Raw genomic sequence first — 19,607 nt, 5'->3', positions numbered from 1 at the left:
GAGAGAGAGAGAGAGAGAGAGAGAGTGGTGTGTGTGTGTGTGTGTGTGTGTGGCCAGCTCAGCCCACCAGGGGGCGGGGCTAGCTGGCATGTGGTGCTGGGGGATCGAACCGCGGTCCCTGATGCCTTGCCAAGCTTGTTCCAAGTAGGTGCTTTAGACCACTGAGCCATCTCTCCAGCCCCTAAATTGTCACTTTTAATTTTTTTTGTTTCTCTTTATTTTTTTAGTACTTGTGATTTAATTTAGAGACTATTCACTGAAATATGCTCCCACTCCTTTTAAAAGTTATTTTTTGATGAATGAATAAACTGAATCATTTTAGTTATGAGTCTCCATGCATATTTAAAATCCTTTGCCTCAGTCTACCAGAACACTGGATTACAGGCATGCATCACTGTACCTAATTTTTCCATTTATTGTAGAAACAAAGTAAATCAATAATATGCAAAGAATAACTCCTCAATAATGTTGACTATATGGTTTATAAAGCAGTGAGGTTATTTATTGTCTTTTATATCTAGTGTGTCCATAAAAACATTTCTGTATTTTTACAAAGTAATAAATGATCTACCTATATATATGAAATCTTTCTACATGATTCCTCAGATATTCTTTCATTGACCAACCCCATATTAGGAAGCCAACATAATTTGTTAAGTCTTAAGGAAATACATAGGAAGAAAAGTACCAAATGGCAATTGGTGACACTATTGAGTCTCTTTGTCTTTGAACATGCTTTATGCAACCACTATTTAATTTTTATTTTCTACGAGGTATTTTAATACTATAATGTTTAATGCTGGTATCTTTCAAAACCATTCCATGATATGGCACTACATAATAAATTATTTTAAAATGTTGCAAAAATAATTTCACAATTGCATCTATGGATCAATTATGACTGAGGTGTATAAACAAGTAGTGTTTTGTAATATTCTTACATTCTATCACTAGTACATCAAACATCAGTTTATTTATGAAGAGGATTTTACACTTACAAATTAATATTGCTGGAAATCTTAACGTTCGTTTGTTCTGCTTTGCAATATATTTTAATTTTTGTGTGTTTTCTTAAAGAAACAGAAAGAAGCTTTTATCTTTAAAACATTGTCCCTTTTGAAACTGCCTAAATCTGTGACTACTCCACAGCTCTGTAGTTACCTCCTTGAACCTTCTAACCATGACAGTGAAACTAAACATGCAGGATGCATGATGGGACCATGTTTCATGAACGGATGATCATTAATCTAGTCTTCTTACTGATTATCCCACCTTTCTAGCTAATAAGAACTTCCAGGCTGTTCTGTCTTGCCTTTGTACTTCCTTCTTGTACATCATATAAAAGACCTAGATCACTAGAGATTGGGGCTTAATTTTTGGAAATGATCCCATTTAGGACCATTAAAAAAAATAAATCTGCTTCCAAGTCTTGGGTGCTATTTCAGTGTTTCTACTTGCCAAAGCATTAGCTTCATTGTTTTGGCCACAATGTGGAGTGCAATGCCTTCCCAGAATTAGGACACAGAAAGATCTTGTGTCATTCTTGCATTCAAAAATGAACCCTAGGTGGGACCTGTCCAGCAAATTCAGGCACAGAGTGAGTGACACCGACTTGCGTGCACTTGGGACCCCATCACCACTCCGCAGACAAACCACAGGCCCACAAAGTGAGAACTTCCCGATGTTCTTCGGACCCCCAGATCCAGTCTTAGCCCAGGCCCGGTGAGTGAGTGAGAGAGTTTCATCTCTCCCCACTCCACCTAGTCCCCTTCAGACTCAGCTCAGATCTGGCATACAGGCCTGGGGAGAAAGTCTGCAGCTGGAGTCCCTGCAGAGAGAGTAGGGGATAGAACCACACAGCTAGTCCAGGAGGAGAAAATCTTGCCAGAGGTTTACTACAGGCTCACTCCCAAGAGTAGCAGCAGGAAGGAGCTGAACACAGCGGCCAGACCCACGCCAGGCACAGTTGGATAAATTCAAACTTTGCAGATCTGCACCTCAATTTCAGTACATGCTAAGGTTGTAAATACACCAAAGCTCTACAACAAAGTGCATCTGCAGTAAAGAATCAAATGAAGACACATAAGGAGGAAACACAATGCCCACCCAGAACAAGTGAAGAGGACACTAGCTCACCTGAAATGTATGAATTAATAGTGTCAAAAGGAAATAATCAACAGCAGAAAGTTATAGAAGAGCACAGAGTGGAATTAATTTCTGAAATAAAAATAAAAGAATTCTCTGAACTCATAGCATCTAAAGTAAAGAATCAAATACAGAAACATAGGGAGAAAATCAAATCTGAAAAAAACTCTGCAGTAAAATAAATACTAACTGCTTCTAAAGAAGACTTTGATAAAAAAATTAGAGGTGATTAGAAAAATGATGGATTCCTTGAATGAGCAATACAGGAAAGAAATAGATGGCATGAAGCAGAGTCAAAGAGATATTAAAAAACTTAAAATATCAATCACAAGCGTTCAAAACCATTTCAGTGAAAGTGAAGACACAGTTTCAGATCTAGAAGATGATGGTGCAGCTAGTGAAAAGGTAAGAAAAGATCTCTTAAAAACAGCTAGGATGCAGAAAAAAGTTCACCATTGTAAGACGATGGAAAGATGAACAACATGAGACTAATAGGTATAAATGAGAAAGAAGGAGTAAATACAAAGGACATTAAAAAAATATGGACAGAAGTAATAGCAGAAAACTTTCCAAATATGAGGAAACAATCTGACATTCAGGTAACTGAAGCATACAGAAAGCCAAGTAACCTCAACCCAAATAAAAACACACTGAGACATATAATAGTCAAGATCCCAGAAATCCAGCACAAGAATAATATACTGAAATCCGCTAAAGAAAAGAAGCAGATCATATTCAAAGGAAAACCCATCAGAATTATGGAAGACTTCTCTTCACAAACCATGAAGGCAAGAAGAGCATAGAGCAGAGTACTTCAAGTCCTCTATGAAAACAAATTCCAGCCCAGACTACTATACCCTGCAAAACTCTCTTTCAAGTTTGGTGGAGAAGTGAAATACTTCCATGACAAATAACAACTAAAGAATTTCATGATAACAAAGCCAACCTTACACAGGCTCCTGAAAGATGTTATACAGAGGGACCAAAATGATCAGAACTCCACGAATGAGATCAGAAGCAACCAACTAAATAGGGAAAACAAATAAACACAGGAGAAAAAGGAGAAACAATAACAGGTAAATAACATGTCAATCATAAGTCAATATATCTCAATTATAACCATCAATGTAAATGGACTCCTTTCACCAATTAAGAGAAATAGACTGGCACAGTGGATTAGGAAACAAGATCCAACAATATGCTCTATACAAGAAACACATTTAACTCATAAAGACATTCATAGGCTGAAAGTCAAAGGATAGAAAACAATAATACACACCCTAGCATCTCAGAAAAAAAGCAGGGGTAGCAATCTTATTCTCAGACAGTCTCTACTTCAAACAAAGAATGATCAAGCGAAATAAAGAAGACAACTATACTGATTTGGGGAAAAATACTAGAGGAAGAGGTAACACTCATGAATATGTATGCACCAAACATGAGAGCACTCAACTATATAAAGCAAATCTTAATGGACAACCCATAAATTTGAAAAAACTCTTGACAAATAAGTACTCAAAGACCTGCTGAGTAGAATTTTAAAAAGGTAAAAGAAAAAACAAACCTAGGGCCCCAAAATTTAAATACACAGTCCAGAAATGGGCATTTGAGATTAACACACACTTCTCAGAAGATGAAATTAAAGAAGTTAATAAATATATGAAAAAATACTCTACATCGCGAGCTATCCACGAAATGCAAATGAAAACAACTTTAAAATAACATCTCACCCTAGAAAGAATGGCTATCATTAAGAAATCAACCAACAACAAATGTTGGAGAGGCTGTGGGGAAAAATGAACCCTTCTCCACTTCAGGTGGGAATGTAGACTGGTGCAACCATTATGGAAATCAGTGTGGAGATTCCTTAGAAAAATAAGACTGGAAATCTCATTTAAACCTGCTCTTCTCCTAGTGGGAATTTTCCCAGAGGAACTGAAAACATCATATCACAGTGATATATGTGTGCCTAAGTTTATAGCAGCACAATTTCTGATAACCAAATCTTGAAATGAACCAAGATGCCCATCACTTGAGGAATGGATGAAAAAGATGTGGTATTTTTATACAATGGTATATTACTCAGGTATAAAGAATGATAAACTGGAAGCCTTTATATATAAGTGGTTGCGACTTGAAGATATACTCATAAGTGAAATAAACCAGACACACATGTGTAAATATTGTATAGTTTCCCTACTATAAGAATTCAAGAGACCCAGTCCTAGCCCAGGCCCAGTGAGTGTGTGGGAGAACTTTCAGCTACGCTGCACCAGCAGGACCTACTGGTCCCACGCCAGGTGCAGCATGGGTGAGACCTCTTCCACCCCGTTGGGATGCCCCCCACCACTTCAGAGCACCTCCGCTACCCCACCAGCCCAGTAGGAATTTCTGCCGCTTTCTGGGAACCCCCAGACCCAGTGAGTGTATGGGAGAGCTTCCGGCTACCCTGCGCCACTGGGAACTACTGGTTCCAGGCCAGGTGAAGTGTGGATGAGACCCTCTTCCACCTCCTTGGGACGTGCCCCATCACTCCGCAGCAACTCCCCTACCCCGCCCTCCCAGTAGGAATTTTTGCCACATTTCAGGAACCCCAGACCCAGTCTTAGCCCAGGCCCAGTGAGTGTGTGGGAGAGCTTCCTGCTACCCTGCGCCCACGGGACCTACTGGTCCAAGCCCAGGCATAGCGTGGGTGAGACCCTCCTCAACCCCCTTGGGACACCCCCAACACTCCGCAGCATTACTCCTACCCCACCTGTCCAGTAGGAATTTCTGCTGTGTTCCAGGAACCCCCAGATCCAGTCCTAGCCCAGGCCTGGTGAGTGTGTGGAAGAGCTTCCCACTACCCTGTGCTGGTGGGACCTACTGGTCTCAGCCCAGGAACAGCAAGAGTGACACCCTTGTGCACACTCTGGGGATGCCACCCATCACTCCATGGTGATCACCCCCGACACCCCACCAATAGAGTAGAAAATTCTGTCTCATTCCAGAAACCCCCAGATCCAGTCCTAGTCCAGGCCCAGTGAGTGTGCGGGAGAGCTGCCTCTCCCCACTACTCTATCTTCTCCCCTCCAGACTCAGCTCAGGCCTGGCATACAGACCTGGGGTAAAACCTTTCAGCTGCAATCCTTGCAGAGAGTGCAGGGAACAGAACCACCCAGGTAGTGCAGGAGCAGAACATCTTGCCACAGGAGCACAAAAGGTTCACATCCCAGGGTGGCAGCAGGAAGGAGCTGAACACAGCAGCCAGACCCAACCCAGGAACAGCTGGATAAATCCAAATGTTGTAGATCTGCACTTGAATTTCAGTAGGTGCTAAGGTTATAACTGCAGTAAAAGCTCTACAACAAAGGTCAGAAGACAGTGCTACACAAAATGACAATGAGAAGGAGCAAAATGCAATCTCAGAACCCAAGTCCACCCATAACAAGTGCAGAGGACACTAACACAGAACAAATTGGGAATCACACAGCTGAAAGCAATGAATCAACTGCTTCTCAAATAAAGAAACAACTGTAGAAAGGTATAGAGGAACCCAGATTGGAAATGAAAAAAGAAATCCCTGAATTAATAACATCTGCAGTATAGAATAAAATGCAGAAACATATGCAGGAAAATCAATGCTCACGCAGACCAAGGGCAGAGGACACTACCTCAGCTTAAATGTATGAATTAATAGCGTTGATAGTAAATAACCAACAGCAGAAAGTCATAGAGGAATTTAGAGCAGAATTCTTTTCTACTAGCTCAGCTCAAATGTACAAATTAATGGCATCAATAGTAAATAAGCAACAGCAGAAAGTTATAGAAGAATTCAAGGCGGAATTCTTTTCTGAAATAAAAAAAGAATTCTCAGAACTCATAGCATCTGAAGTAAAGAATCAACTACAGAAACATAGGGAGGAAACCCAATCTGAAAAAAACACTGCAGTAAAAGAATTTATAACTGCTTCTAAAGAAGACATTGATAAAAAAAAATAGAGGAGATTAGAAAAATGACAGATTCCTTGAAGGAGCAATACAGGAAAGAAATAGATGGCATGAAGCAGAGTCAAAGAGATATAGAGGAAATTAAAATCTCAATTGTAAGCTTGGAAAACCGTTTGAGTAAAAGTAAAAATGGAGTTTCAGATCTTGAAGATGCTGGTGCAGCTAGTGAAAAGATAAGAAAGGATCTCTTAAAAGCAACTAAGATGCAGGAAAAAATAATCCATCAAGTGCAAGATGATGCAAAGATGAACAATATGAGACTAATAGGTATCAATGACAAAGAAGGAATCAATAAAAATGTCATTTTAAAAATATGGGCAGAAGTAATAGCAGAAAACTTCCCAAATATGAGGAAATGATCTGATATTCAGGTAACTGAACCATACAAAACGCCAAATAACTTCAACCCAATTAAAAACACACCGAGACATATAACAGTCAAGATCCCAGAACTCCAGCCCAAGAATACTATACTGAATGCAGCTAGAGAAAAGAAGCAGATCACATTCAGAGGAACACTATCAGAATTATGGCTGACTTCGCTTCACAAAACATGAAGGAAAGGAGAGCATGGAGTAGAGTACTTCAAGTCCACTATGAAAACAAATTCCAGCCCAGACTACAATACCCTGCAAAACTCTCGTTCAAGTTTGATGGAGAAGTGAAATACTTTCACGACAAAGAACAGCAAAAGAATTTCACGATGACAAAGCCAATGCTACACAGGCTCCTGAAAGATGTTCTAGAGAGAGACCAAAAGGATCAGAACTCCAAAAATGAGATCTGAAGCCACCAACTAAATAGGGCAAGCAATTAAACACAGAAGAAAAGGAGTAAATGACAACAGGCAAATGACATGTTAATCGTAAGTCAATATATATCAATTCTAACTACTAATGTAAATGGAATCCATTCACCAATTAACAGAAACAGACTGGTACAGTGGATTAGGAAACAAAATCCAACAATATGTTATATAAAAGAAACACATTTAACTCGTAAAGACATTCATAGGCTGAAAGTCAAAGGATGGAACAAAATACTACATGTCCCAGCACTTCAGAAAAAAGCAGGGAAAGCAATCCTATTCTCAGACAGTCTCAATTTCAAACCAACAATGATCAAGCGAAAGAGAAGGCCACTAGGTAAGGGCTACGGGAAAAATTCAAGAGGAAGAGGTAACACTCATAAATATGTATGCACCAAACACAGGAGCACCCAACTATATAAAGGAAATCATAATGGACATGAAAAATCTAATATCCAATACCACAATCTTAACAGGAGACCTTAAAATCCCCTTATCCACAAAGGTAGGTCAACCAGACAAAAACTTAGCAAAGAAATAACAGAACTGAGCCAGAGCTTGAAACAAATGGACTTGATGGGCATATACAGAATGTTCCACCCAAACACAGCTGAATACACATTTTTCTCATCTGCACATGGGTCATTTTCTAAAATAGACCTCATACTGGTCAATAGGTCATGCTTAAGTACATGTAAAAAAAAAAAACCAAATTATCCCATGCACATTATCTGACCACAGTGCAATGAAACTGGAAATAAATGACAAAAGAAACAAAAAAACCCCTTAAATACATAGAAATTAAATAACACCCTACTCAGAAACCAATGAACCACAGATGAAATTGAACAAGGAGTTCAAGAAAAATTTATCGGAATTTATGGGATATGATGAAAGCAGTTCTCAGAGGGAAATTCACAGCTCTGAACTCACATATTAGGAAAACAGAATGGGAACAAATAAATACACTAATGCTGCACCTTCAACAACTAGAAAAGGAAGAGCAAACCAAACCCAGAGCCCAAACACAGGAAGAAATCATAAAGATTAGAGAAGAAATTAATTCAATTTAGATGAAGAAATCTATTCAAACAATTGAAAAGGCAAAAAGCTGGTTCTTTGAAAGATTAAATAAAATCGATAAGCCCCTAGCTAACCTCATCAAAAAGAGGAAAGAAAAAATTCAAATACAAGCAATAAAGAATGAAAGCGGTGTAATTATCACAGACTTAGTGGAAATTCAGAAGATTATCAATAGCTACTTTGAGAATCTTTACTCTCACAGATAGAAGACACAGAAGAAATGGACGGATTCCTAGAAAGGTACAAATTATCTCAACTGAATTGACAAGATATAACCCCACATAATAGCCGAAAAACAGCCAATGAAATACGAGATGTAATTAAAAACCTACTTACAAAGAAAAGTCCAGGTCTGGATGGATTTACAGCTGAATTCTACAAGAAATTTACAGATGTAGTCCCTATAATCCTCAAAGTCTTTCATGAAATTGAAAAGGAGGCAATCCTCCCAAAATCATTCCTGGAGGCAAGTATTATATTGATACAAAAACCAGGGAAAGATGCAACTAAGAAAGAGAACTGCAGGCCTATTACCCTCATGAACATAGATGCAAAAATCTTCAATAAAATCCTAGCAAATAGAACACAGCAAATCATCAAGAAGATCATAATCCATGACCAGGTAGGATTCATCCCAGGAATGCAAAGATGGTTCAATTTTAAAAATCTATGAATGCAATGCACTATATCATTACAGCAAAAACTAAAACCCACATGATCATCTCAATTCATGCAGAAAAGGCTTTTGACAAAGTCCAACACTCATTCATGTTCAAAGTCCTACAGACAATTGTAATAGATGGCCTCTACCTCAAACTGGGAAAAGGCAGTTATGAAAACACAATGGCTAACATAATCCTAAATGGGGAAAAGCTGAAATCTTTTATTCTTAAATCTGGTACAAGACAAGGATGTCCTCTATCACCACTCATCTTCAATATAGTTCTGGAATCATTAGCTACAGCCATTAGACAAGAGAAATAAATAAAAAGAATAAGAATAGGTAAAGAAGAAGTTAAATTATCTTTATTTGCAGATGACATGATACTTTACTTGGAAGACCAAAACAACCCCACCAAGAAGCCACTAGGCAAAATACAGAAATTCAGTAGCGTGGCAGGTTATAAAGTCAATCCCCAAAAGTCAATTACATTCCTCTACACAGACAACAAACACACTGAGAGGAAATTACAGAAACAATAACTTTTACAATAGCACCAAGAAAAATGAAATTCCTTGGAATTAATCTAAATAAAGAAGTCAAGATCTTTTCAAGGAAAATTAAACTAATCTGAAAAAGAGATCGTAGATGATTTCAGAAAATGGAAAGATATTACCTGTTCTTGGATAGGAAGAACCAACAATGTGACGATGGCCATATTCCCAAAATTGCTGTACAGATTTAATGCAGTCCCTATCAGACTACCACCAACATACCTCACAGAGCTAGAGAAATCATTCCTAAAATTTATCTGCAACCAGAAAAGACCTAGAATAGCAAAGGCAATCCTGGGCAAAAAAGACAAGGCAGGAGGCATTAAAATTCCTGACTTGAAATTATACTACGAGGTTACTGTGATAAAATCAGCATGGTACTGGCAACAAAATAGATCTGAGCATCAATGGAATAGATTAGAAGACGCTGAAGCCCATACAAACACACTCAGCCACCTTATCTTTGATAAAGGAGTCAAACACTCACTGGAAGAAAGAGAGCCTCTTTAACAAATGGTGCTGGAAAAACTGACTGTCTACATGCTGAAAACTAAAACTTGACCCAGGTCTATCATCATGCAGTAAAATAAAGTCTAAATGGATTAAAGATCTAAACATTAAAGCAGAGACACTAAATCTGCTGGAAGAGAATGTAGGAAAAACTCTTGAAGACGTAGGGGTCGGCAAAGACTTCATGTACAGAAGTCAAATCACATGGGAAACAGTTGAAAGAATTAGCAACTGTGACCTGCTCTTACTGAGAAGTTTTTTCACATCAAAAGAAAGTAACAACAAAGTGAAAAGGCAACCCACAAACTTGGAAAAAATCGTGACAAATAAGTACTCAGACAAAGGTCTGATCTCTAGAATTTATAAAGAACTAAAAAACACTAGGACCCCAAAATTTAAAGACCCAATCCAGAAATGGGCAACTGAAATGAACACACACTTCTCAGAGGATGAAATTAAAAAGCGAATAAATATATGAAAAAATGCTCCACATCAGTAGCCATCCAAGAGATGCAAATGAAAACAACATTCAGATATCATCTCACCCCAGAAAGAATGGCTATCATAAAGAAATCACCCAACAACAAATGTTGGAGAGGCTGTGGGGAAAAAGGAACCCTTCTCCACTGCTGGTGGGAGTGTAGACTGGTGCAACCGTTATGGAAATCAGTATGGAGACTCCTTAGAAAAGTTGGTCTGGAAATCCCCTTTAAACCAGCTATTCCTCTACTGGGAATTTTCAAAAATTATATGAAAACATCATATAATAGGGATATATGTGTGCCTATGTTTATAGCAGCACAATTTGTGATAGCCAAATCTTGGAAACAACCAAGATGCCCATCACCTGAGGAATGGTCGAAAAAGATGTGGCATTTTTACACAATGGAGTATTATTCAGCTATTAAGAATGATAAACTCGAAGCCTTTATATTGAAGTGGATGCCACTTAAAGACATACTCATAAGTGAAATAAATGAGACACACATGTAAAAATATCATATAGTTTCCTTACTATAAGTACTCAAAACAAGAAATACACATAGAAAGGCATAATAAAAGTAAAAGGGAAGCAGGATCTCGAATACTAACTAATCAAGAGAGGGAAAGGAGAAGAGCTAGGAAACATGACAATGTCAAGTCATACAGTTATATGTAGAAGATGGGCAAGACAATGATTCTGTGAATCTCCAGAAGATTTTTGAATCTAGCAGTTAATTGGAAAGATTCTCACCCTCACTAACTATATATACTGAGACCTGTGAAATAAGCAACTGCACTGCAGATGGTAATCTGTAATAGTAGTTTCATGCTTGGAGTGCCTGTCATTTTTTTCTTCTGAATTCGGGCTGCTTGTCAGGACATGCCATTTGATGCTGTGCTTTCTCTTGGGTAGATGATTGTTCAAAAAGAAGTGGGTGGTGAATGAAGGCAAGAGACAGGAAAAGGAATATTGTGGGACTGTCCTGCTTCAAGGTTGTATATGGTTAGATTTTTGGGATTATATGTAAATATAAGAAGTAAATAATTCTTTATGCCTATTTTTGAAAATATAATCTAATTTTTAAATTTTTTTATTATATTCTGTAGGGACTTAAATTTCAACATATCAATACTTGATGAAAAATACCTATTCCATGTCATGCCTAAGATGTTTGATATTCAGACAGATAGTGAGGTTAAGCTTAACAGCCTAGCTTCAATGGTAATAACAGTAAGCTTCTCTTCTGGATGGTTAGCAACCTACGTTTGCAGACCAAAATTAGAGAAAAAGGAGGGCCGCAAGGAAATCCAACGTTTTGACCCTAGCCTTCCAAGGTCAATTAAGACTCAGGACATATGAGAACTTGTACTTTAACGTCATGTAATGTGGTAGTGTTCCAAATTTTCTGATCAAGGAGATTATGGGGCCAAAGCAGAAAGTGATTGATGATGTATAGTGTGCCTAAGGAGAGTCACATGGAGAGAAAACATTCTCTCATTCTTTCACAGAGAGCACATTGGCCAAGCAATGGCTGTGACTCATCTACATGGCTGACACTGACAAAGGATCTACAATCTGAGGTATAGAGTCTCAAGATAAATCCTGAGGGGATTTCACTGATCTTATCAGACCCAAAAGCTACCACTCTTGTTGCATATGTCCTGCTTTACCTTGGTCTTAACCATCCAGCCGAAAAGTATAAAAATGCAATATAAGAAGTAAAGCCATGGTGTTATATTGAGCTGTAGGGGACTCAGGTCAACAATTTCTGACATTGCCAATGAAGCGAAAGACCCAATACTATTATGGGCTACTGGACTCTTTTAGACTATTTTGCTGAGTTTACATACCTATAATATTCAAATAACTGAACTTAACAAGAAAAGGGGATACAGATGAATGTCCATTTTGTATCTGTGTATTCAAAGTGGTTGGGATAGAAATATAGTTACATTCTCTTAACGAATAGAAGGATTTGTTCTAATGGTGTTTGTAAATAGGATATCATGTCCGCATCTTGTACAGCAATTAATCACTAGGAAAAATGTATGCTATGTGTTAATTATTGAAACTGTCCTACCAGTTTGGTTTGAAACTGTCTTATTGCTATTTGTTTTTCAATGAAATTATGGGAAAAAAAGCTGATTCCACCATGTTGTAATTTATAAACAATGTAAATATCTCCGCAGTGAATTGTAGTGTGTGCTGTAGCGTACAACACTAGAATTCTGCAAATTTTGCAGGACATGTTTCTGCCTTCATCCTCATATTACATGCACTGTGATATGATGGCTTTTGCTTTAAAGATATTTGAGTGTTCCATGAATGGGGAGTGTGCCATTTCTGCTTAATCTCAACAATGACTTAATTCACCATATTTTTATTCTGATATAATAATGCTATCACTTCTGCAAAAAGGCCTATGACACCCTCCTGAAATGTAGATATTATTACTTGTTAAATTCCTTATTGTTTGCAGATTTTACTTGCTATATTGTTGCAGACTCCATAGTCTGTCTCCTCTATCACGTATGTATTTTAGGAGAACAGAGATGAAATCCTAGGAATTGAGATTGTGCTGTACTATACGGATGTTGTATACCAAAGATATGCCCCTACCTTCAGTCAAACTCAATCACTCTGAGTAGCTGCTTTGTGTGAAGAATAGTGTCAGGCCCTGAAAAAATGAAGTATGCCTGAATCTTGGCTTGAGTGTAATCTTGGTGTTGGTTCAAAAGTTGTAAAACTTTGGTTTCAAACTTTTTTTTGGTTTTGGTTTTGGTTTTGGTTTTGGTTTTTCTTTTTCTTTTTCTTTTTCTTTCTTTTTTTTTTTTTTTTGCGGAAATGTGAATTGAACTGAGGTCCTTGAGCTTACCAGGGAAGCACTTATTCCACTGAACCATCTCCCCAGCCCCCTTGGTTTTAATCCTACTTCTTATTAAACTTCATGATGGGGATGTAATTTAGCAGCTTCAAGGTAGGAGAAAGGGTTTTTTAAAAAAGAAAACACATCTTTTAGTGCAACTAGAAAGAATAAATCTAGGGCCAGCCAGATAGTTCAGCAGACAAAAGCATCTGCTTAGGCAGGGTGCAGTGGCTGTGGTTCAACCCCAGGCATACTGTGAAAGCCCTACCCCTGAAGCACACTGAGATGGCAGTTGAGACCTGGTATGGTGGCACATGCCTGTAATCCCAGCACTTAGGATGCTGTACTAAATACATAAAGAAAGAAAAGAAAAAATAAATCTATGTAGCCAGATCTGGTGATACATAACTGTTATCCCAGGGAATCAGTGGACCAAAATAAGTCTAGCGAATCTTTGAGGAAATCTGAAGTACTTGGTGATATTCTGTGTCAAAACAACAGATTCATATAGCTGGGAACACAAGTCACTGGTAAAACACATTCTTATTCATTTTCCAGCAATGCAAAAACTAAAAAGAAAGAAAATATTACCAGGTATGAGATAAAAGGAAAATTAATTTGAGTACAGTGGAAAGGAGAAAGTTTGTTTTGATTGTGGCGTTAACAGTGTAACAAATGACTTGATAAATGAAGGAAAAATTTTATTGCCAATGTCCGCTGCAAGACTTTTCCCATTCCGTGGAGGTATGGAGTAAATATAACAGAGAGTGAGAACGTCTGCAGGACATGCTCCTACCTGTGTCATTGGTGATCTCGTTGTCTGCACAAGGGGTACAATCAAAACAGCAGGCAGCTTTTCCCTCCTGAGGGCTTTTTCTAAATCCAAGACTGCAACTGTCACTGCATACCGAGCGGGGAGTCTAAGGAAAAGATGTAAGTTGGTAACTTCTTAAACGTTTCTTCCTTCTTCAGAATGAGAGAGACAAACTTAATTTGTATATATGCATAAACAAAGCCATATAATTGCAGGCCAAATTTATTTCATACTCAGCCATCTTACATTTGACAAAGGGGACAAACATGTTGACTGGAAAACAGCTTCTCTAATAAATAGTGAAGGAAAAACTTGCTCTCCACATGTCAAACAGTAAAACTAGAACTGGATCTACTGCTATGCACTAAATAAGTGTCAAAATGGGCTGGGAAGATGGCTCAGTAGAATAAGCACTTGCCTGGCAAATGAAAGATCCTGCATTCAATCCTTGGTTCTGAAAAAAAAAAAAGAAAAAAAAAGGTCTGAGGCAAGGCGCAGCATGGGTGAGACCCTCTTCCACCCCATTGGGATGTTCCCACCACTTCGCAGCACCCCCCTATCCCACCCGCTGAGTGAGAATTTCTGCCATGTTTTGGGAACCCCCAGATCCAGTCTTAGTCCAGGCGCAGTGTGTAGGACAGCTTCCAGATATCCTGCACCAAAGGGAGCCTGTGGGTCTGAGCCCAGGTGAGCTTCAGAGAGACCCTCTTCCACCTCACTGGGAACCCCGCAACACTCTGCAGCACCCACACCCCAACCCTGCCCGTGCAATGAGAATTTCTGACACATTCTGGAGACCCCCAGAACCAGACCTAGCCCAGGTCTGGTGAGTGTGTGGGAGAGCTTCCAGGTACCCTGCACCAGCCACCATACATGGAAGAACCTGCTGGTCCAAGTCCAGGCATAACATGGGTGAGACCATCTACCACCCCATTGGGACCCACCCCACCATTGCACAGCAGGCACCCCTCCCATCCACCCAGTGAGAATTTCTGCTGCTTTCTGGGGACCCTAGATCCAGCCCTGGCCCAGGTCCTGTAAGTGGGTGGGAGAGCTTCCTCTTGCCCCCTCCAGACTAAGCTGGCCTGGCATACAGGCATGGGTTGAAACCTTGCAGTTGCCATCCCTGCAGAGAGAGTAGGGGATAGAACCACCCAGCTAGTCCAGGAGCAGAACATCTTGCCAGAGGGGCACATCAGGTTCACTCCCAACGGCGGCAGCAGGAAGGAGCTGAGCACAGCAGCTAGACCCAAAACAGGCATAGTTGGATAAATCCAAACTTTGTAGATCTGCACCTGAATTTCAGTACCTGCTAAGATTATAATTGCTCTAAAGCTATACAACAAAGGTCAGAGGACAGTGCTACAAAATATGACAATGAGAAGGAGCAAAATGAAATCTCAGACCCCAAGCCCACCCATAACAAGTGCAGAGGACGATAACACAGAACAAATTGGGAATCACACAGCTATAATCAATGAATCAATGGCTTATGAAATAAACAACTGCAGAAAGGTATAGAGGAACTCAGATTGGAAATGAAAAGAGAAATCCCTGAATTTATAGCATCTACAGTAAATAATCAAATGCAGAAACATATGGAGGAAACCCAATGCCTACCTAGAACAAGTGCAGAGGAAACTAGCTCTGCTCAAATGTATGAATTAATAGCGTTGATAGTAAATAAGCAACACCAAAAAGTGATAGAGGAAATTAGAGTGGAATTCTTTTCTACTAGCTCAGCTCAAATGTATGAATTAACGTCGATAGTAAATAAGCAACAGCAGAAAGTTACAGAGGACTCACAGTGGAATTATTTTCTGAAATAAAAAAAAGAATTCTCTGAACTTATAGCATCTGAAGTAAAGAATCAACTCAGAAACATAGAAAGGAAACCCAATCTAAAAAAAAAACAGTTCAGTAAAAGAATTGATAACTGTTTCTAAAGAAGACATTGATAAAAAAAAACAATAGAGGATACCAGAGAACTGACAGATTCCTTGAATGAGAAATACAGGAAAGAAATAGATGGCATGAAGCAGAGTCAAAGAGATATAGAGGAAATTAAAATCTCAATCCCAAGCTTGCAAAACCATTTGAGTAAAGGTGAAGACAGAGTTTCAGATCTTGAAGACGCTGAAACAGGTAAGAAAAGGTAAGAAAGGATCTCTTAAAAATAACTAGGGGCCTGAGTTCAACCCCCCGTTCAGCAAAAAAAAAAATCAATATGTAGTTCAGACTTAGCAAATATACATGCCTATGAAACGTGTGACTCCTTTTGCCAGCTAAATGACATTAGGTCGGCAATGCTTCTTGACTACTGAAAGATCTCTACTGACCTATTGTACCTTTTCCCTTCTTTTTCTGCCAGTAAACTAGGAATTCTCCCTGAGCTTTTCAGTGGAGCAACTTAATGAGTCACTCCTTCAGAAATTAGGCTGAGGAAGACACTTATGTCCTACAATGGCTGTCAAGGAAAGAATTTACATCTGTGTGTTACACATTAAGAATAAAAAGATTTTTACCAGCCTTAAAAAAATTTAAAAATAAAGCTGGTGTGTACTTATAAAGAAAAACAACTAGGATGCAGGAAAACATAATTCATCACCTGCAAGATGATGCAAAGATGAACAATGTGAGACTAATAGGTATCAATGAGAAAGAAAGAGTTAATACAAATGACATTTAAAAATATGGGCAGAAGTAATAGCAGAAAATATCCCAAATAAGAGGAAACAATCTCATATTCAGGTAACTGAAGCATACAGAATGCCAAATAACCTCAACCCTATTAAAAACACACCGAGACATATAAGAGTCAAGATCCCAGAAAATAGGCCCAAGCATAAAATACTTAAAGCCGCTAGAGCAAAGAAGTAGATCATATTCAAAGGAAAACCCATCAGAATTATGGCTGACTTCTCTTCACAAACCATGAAGGCAGGAAGAACATGGAGCAGAGTACTTCAGGTCCTCTATTAAAACAAATTCCAGCCCAGACAACTATATCCTGCAAAACTCTCTTTTAAGTTTGATGGAGAAGTGAAATCCTTCCATGACAAAGAACAACTAAAGAATTTCATGATGACAAAGCTAACCCTACACAGGTTCCTGAAAGATGTTCCAGAGAGGGAAAAAATGATCAGAACTACACGAATGAGATCAGAAGCCACCAACTAAATAGGGAAAACAATTAAACACAGTAGAAAAATGAGGAAATGGCAACAGGTAAATAACATGTCAATCATAAGTCAACACATCTCAATTATAACCACCAATGTAAATGGACTCATTTCACCAATTAAGAGAAATAGACTGGTACAGTGGATTAGGAAACAAAATTCAACAATATGTTGTATACAAGAAACACATTTAATTCATTAAAACATTCATAGGCTGAAAGTCAAAAGATGGAAAACAATATTACATGCCCCAGCACCTCAGAAAAAAAGCAGGGAGAGCAATCTTATTCTCAGGCAGTCTCAAATTCAAACCAAAAATGATCAAGCAAAATAAAGAAGGCCATTATATACTGCTTAGGGGAAAAATTCAAGAGGAAAAGGCAACACTCATAAATATGTATGCACCAAATACGGGAGCACCCAACTATATAAAGCAAATCTTAATGGACATGAAAAACCTAATGTCCAATAGCATAGTCTTAACAGGAGACCTTAACACCCACTTATCCCCAAAAGATAGGTCAACAAGACAAAAAAAAAATTAGCGAAGAAATAACAGAACTGAGCCAGAGCTTGAAACAAATGGACTTGGTGGACATATACAGAGTGTTCCACCCAAACACAGCTGAATACAAATTTTTCTCAGCTGCACATGGGTCATTTTCTAAAACAAACCACATACTGGTCCATAGGTAATGCTTAAGTACATGCAAGAAAAAAGAAATTATCCCACGCATATTATCTGACCATAGTGCAATGAAACTGAAAATGAATGATGACAGAAACCACAAAAAAACCTTAAATACATGGAAATTCAATGACGCCCTACTCAGCAACCAATGGGTCACAGATGAAATTAAACAAGAAATTCAACAATATCTACAATTCAATGAAAATTCAAGCACAACTTATTGGAATTTATGGGATACGATGAAAGCAATTCTCAGAGGGAAATTCATAGCTGCGAACTCACACATTAGGAAAACAGAACGGGAACACATAAACACTCTAATACTGCACCTCCAACAACTAGCAAAGGAAGAGCAAATCAAACCCAGAGACCAAAGATGGGAAGGAATCATAAATATTAGAGCAGAAATTAATTCAATTGAGATGAAGAAAACATTTCAAAGAATTAACGAAACAAAAAGTTGGTTCTTTGAAAGATTAAATAAAATCGATTAGCCCCTAGGTAACATCATCAAAAAGGGGAAAGAAAAAAATTCAAATACAAGCAATAAGGAATAAAAACGGTGTAATTACCAGAGACCCAGTGAAAATTCAGAAGATTATCAATAGCTACTTTGAGAATCATTACTCTTGAAGAATAGAAGACACAGAAGAAATGACCAGATACCTAGAAAGGTACAAATTACCAAAGCTGGATCAAGAAGATATAACCACTCTCAATAGCCCAATAACAGCCAATAAGATACGAGATGTAATAAAAAGCTACAGACAAAGAAAAGTCCAGGTCTGGATGGATTCACAGCTCAATTCTAGAAGAAATTGAGAGAAGATGTACTCCCTATACTAGTCAAACTCTTCAATGAAATTGAAAAGGAAGCAATCCTCCCAAAATCACTCCTGGAGGCAAGTTTTATACTGATACAAAAAGTAGGGAAAGATGCAACTAAGAAAGAGTACTATAGGCCAATCTTCCTCATGAACATAGATGTAAAAATCCTCAATAAAATCCTATGAAATAGAAAACAACAAATCATCAAGAAGATCATACACCATGACTAGATAGGATTGATCCCAGGGTTGCAAGGATGGTTCAATATTCAAAAATCTATAAATGTGATACACTACATCAATAGATCAAAAACTAAATACCACATGATCATCTCAATTGAGGCAGAAAAAGCTTTTGACAAAGTTCAAAGACATTTAACTCATTCATGTTCAAAGTCCAACATAAAATTGGAATAGAGGGCCTCTACTTCAATCTGGTAAAAGACATTTATGAAAACCCGGTGGCTAAGGGTCAGTGAGATGGCTCAGTAGAAGAAGTGCTTCCCTGGCAAGCACAAGGTCCTGAGTTCAATTCCCTGTTCTGAAAAAACAAAAGAAAATAAAACCCAATGGTTAACATAATTCTAAATGGGGAAAAACTGAAATCTTTTACTCTTAGATCTGGTACAAGACAAGGATATGATCTATCACGACTCCTATTCAATATGGTTCTGGAATCATTAGCTACAGCCATTAGACAAGAGAAATAAAAAAAAGGAATAAGAACAGGTAAAAAAGTTAAATTATCATTATTTGCAGATGACGTGATACTTTACTTGGAAGACCCAAAAAACTCAACCAAGAAGCTACTAGAATTAATACAGAAATTCAGTAGCATAGCAGGTTACAAAGTCAATACCCAAAAGCCAATAGCATTCCTATACAATGATAACAAACATAGGTAGAAGGAAATTATAGAAACAATACCTTTTACAATAGCACCAAGGAAAATGAAATACCTTGGAATTAATCTAACTAAAGAAGTCAAAGAT

The 19,607-nt window shown here is 38.2% G+C and overlaps 1 protein-coding gene across 1 annotated transcript in view; it reads right to left on the bottom strand.

Moving 5' to 3' along the window:
- Window positions 1–19,607, bottom strand: part of LOC101588474 (vomeronasal type-2 receptor 116-like) — a 60,906-nt gene that overhangs the window by 1,175 nt on the left and 40,124 nt on the right. Inside the window, 1 exon segment of the mRNA XM_023707212.1 lies at window positions 13,898–14,021. Within this exon segment, the coding sequence (XP_023562980.1) occupies window positions 13,898–14,021 (124 nt within the window).

This window comes from Octodon degus, unplaced genomic scaffold, assembly GCF_000260255.1.
Source record: "Octodon degus isolate 3935 unplaced genomic scaffold, OctDeg1.0 scaffold00282, whole genome shotgun sequence".
NCBI classification, from domain to species: Eukaryota; Metazoa; Chordata; class Mammalia; order Rodentia; family Octodontidae; genus Octodon; species Octodon degus.
The sequence above is the reverse complement of the archived record's forward strand: the minus strand, read 5'-3'. Positions and strand labels throughout refer to the sequence as shown.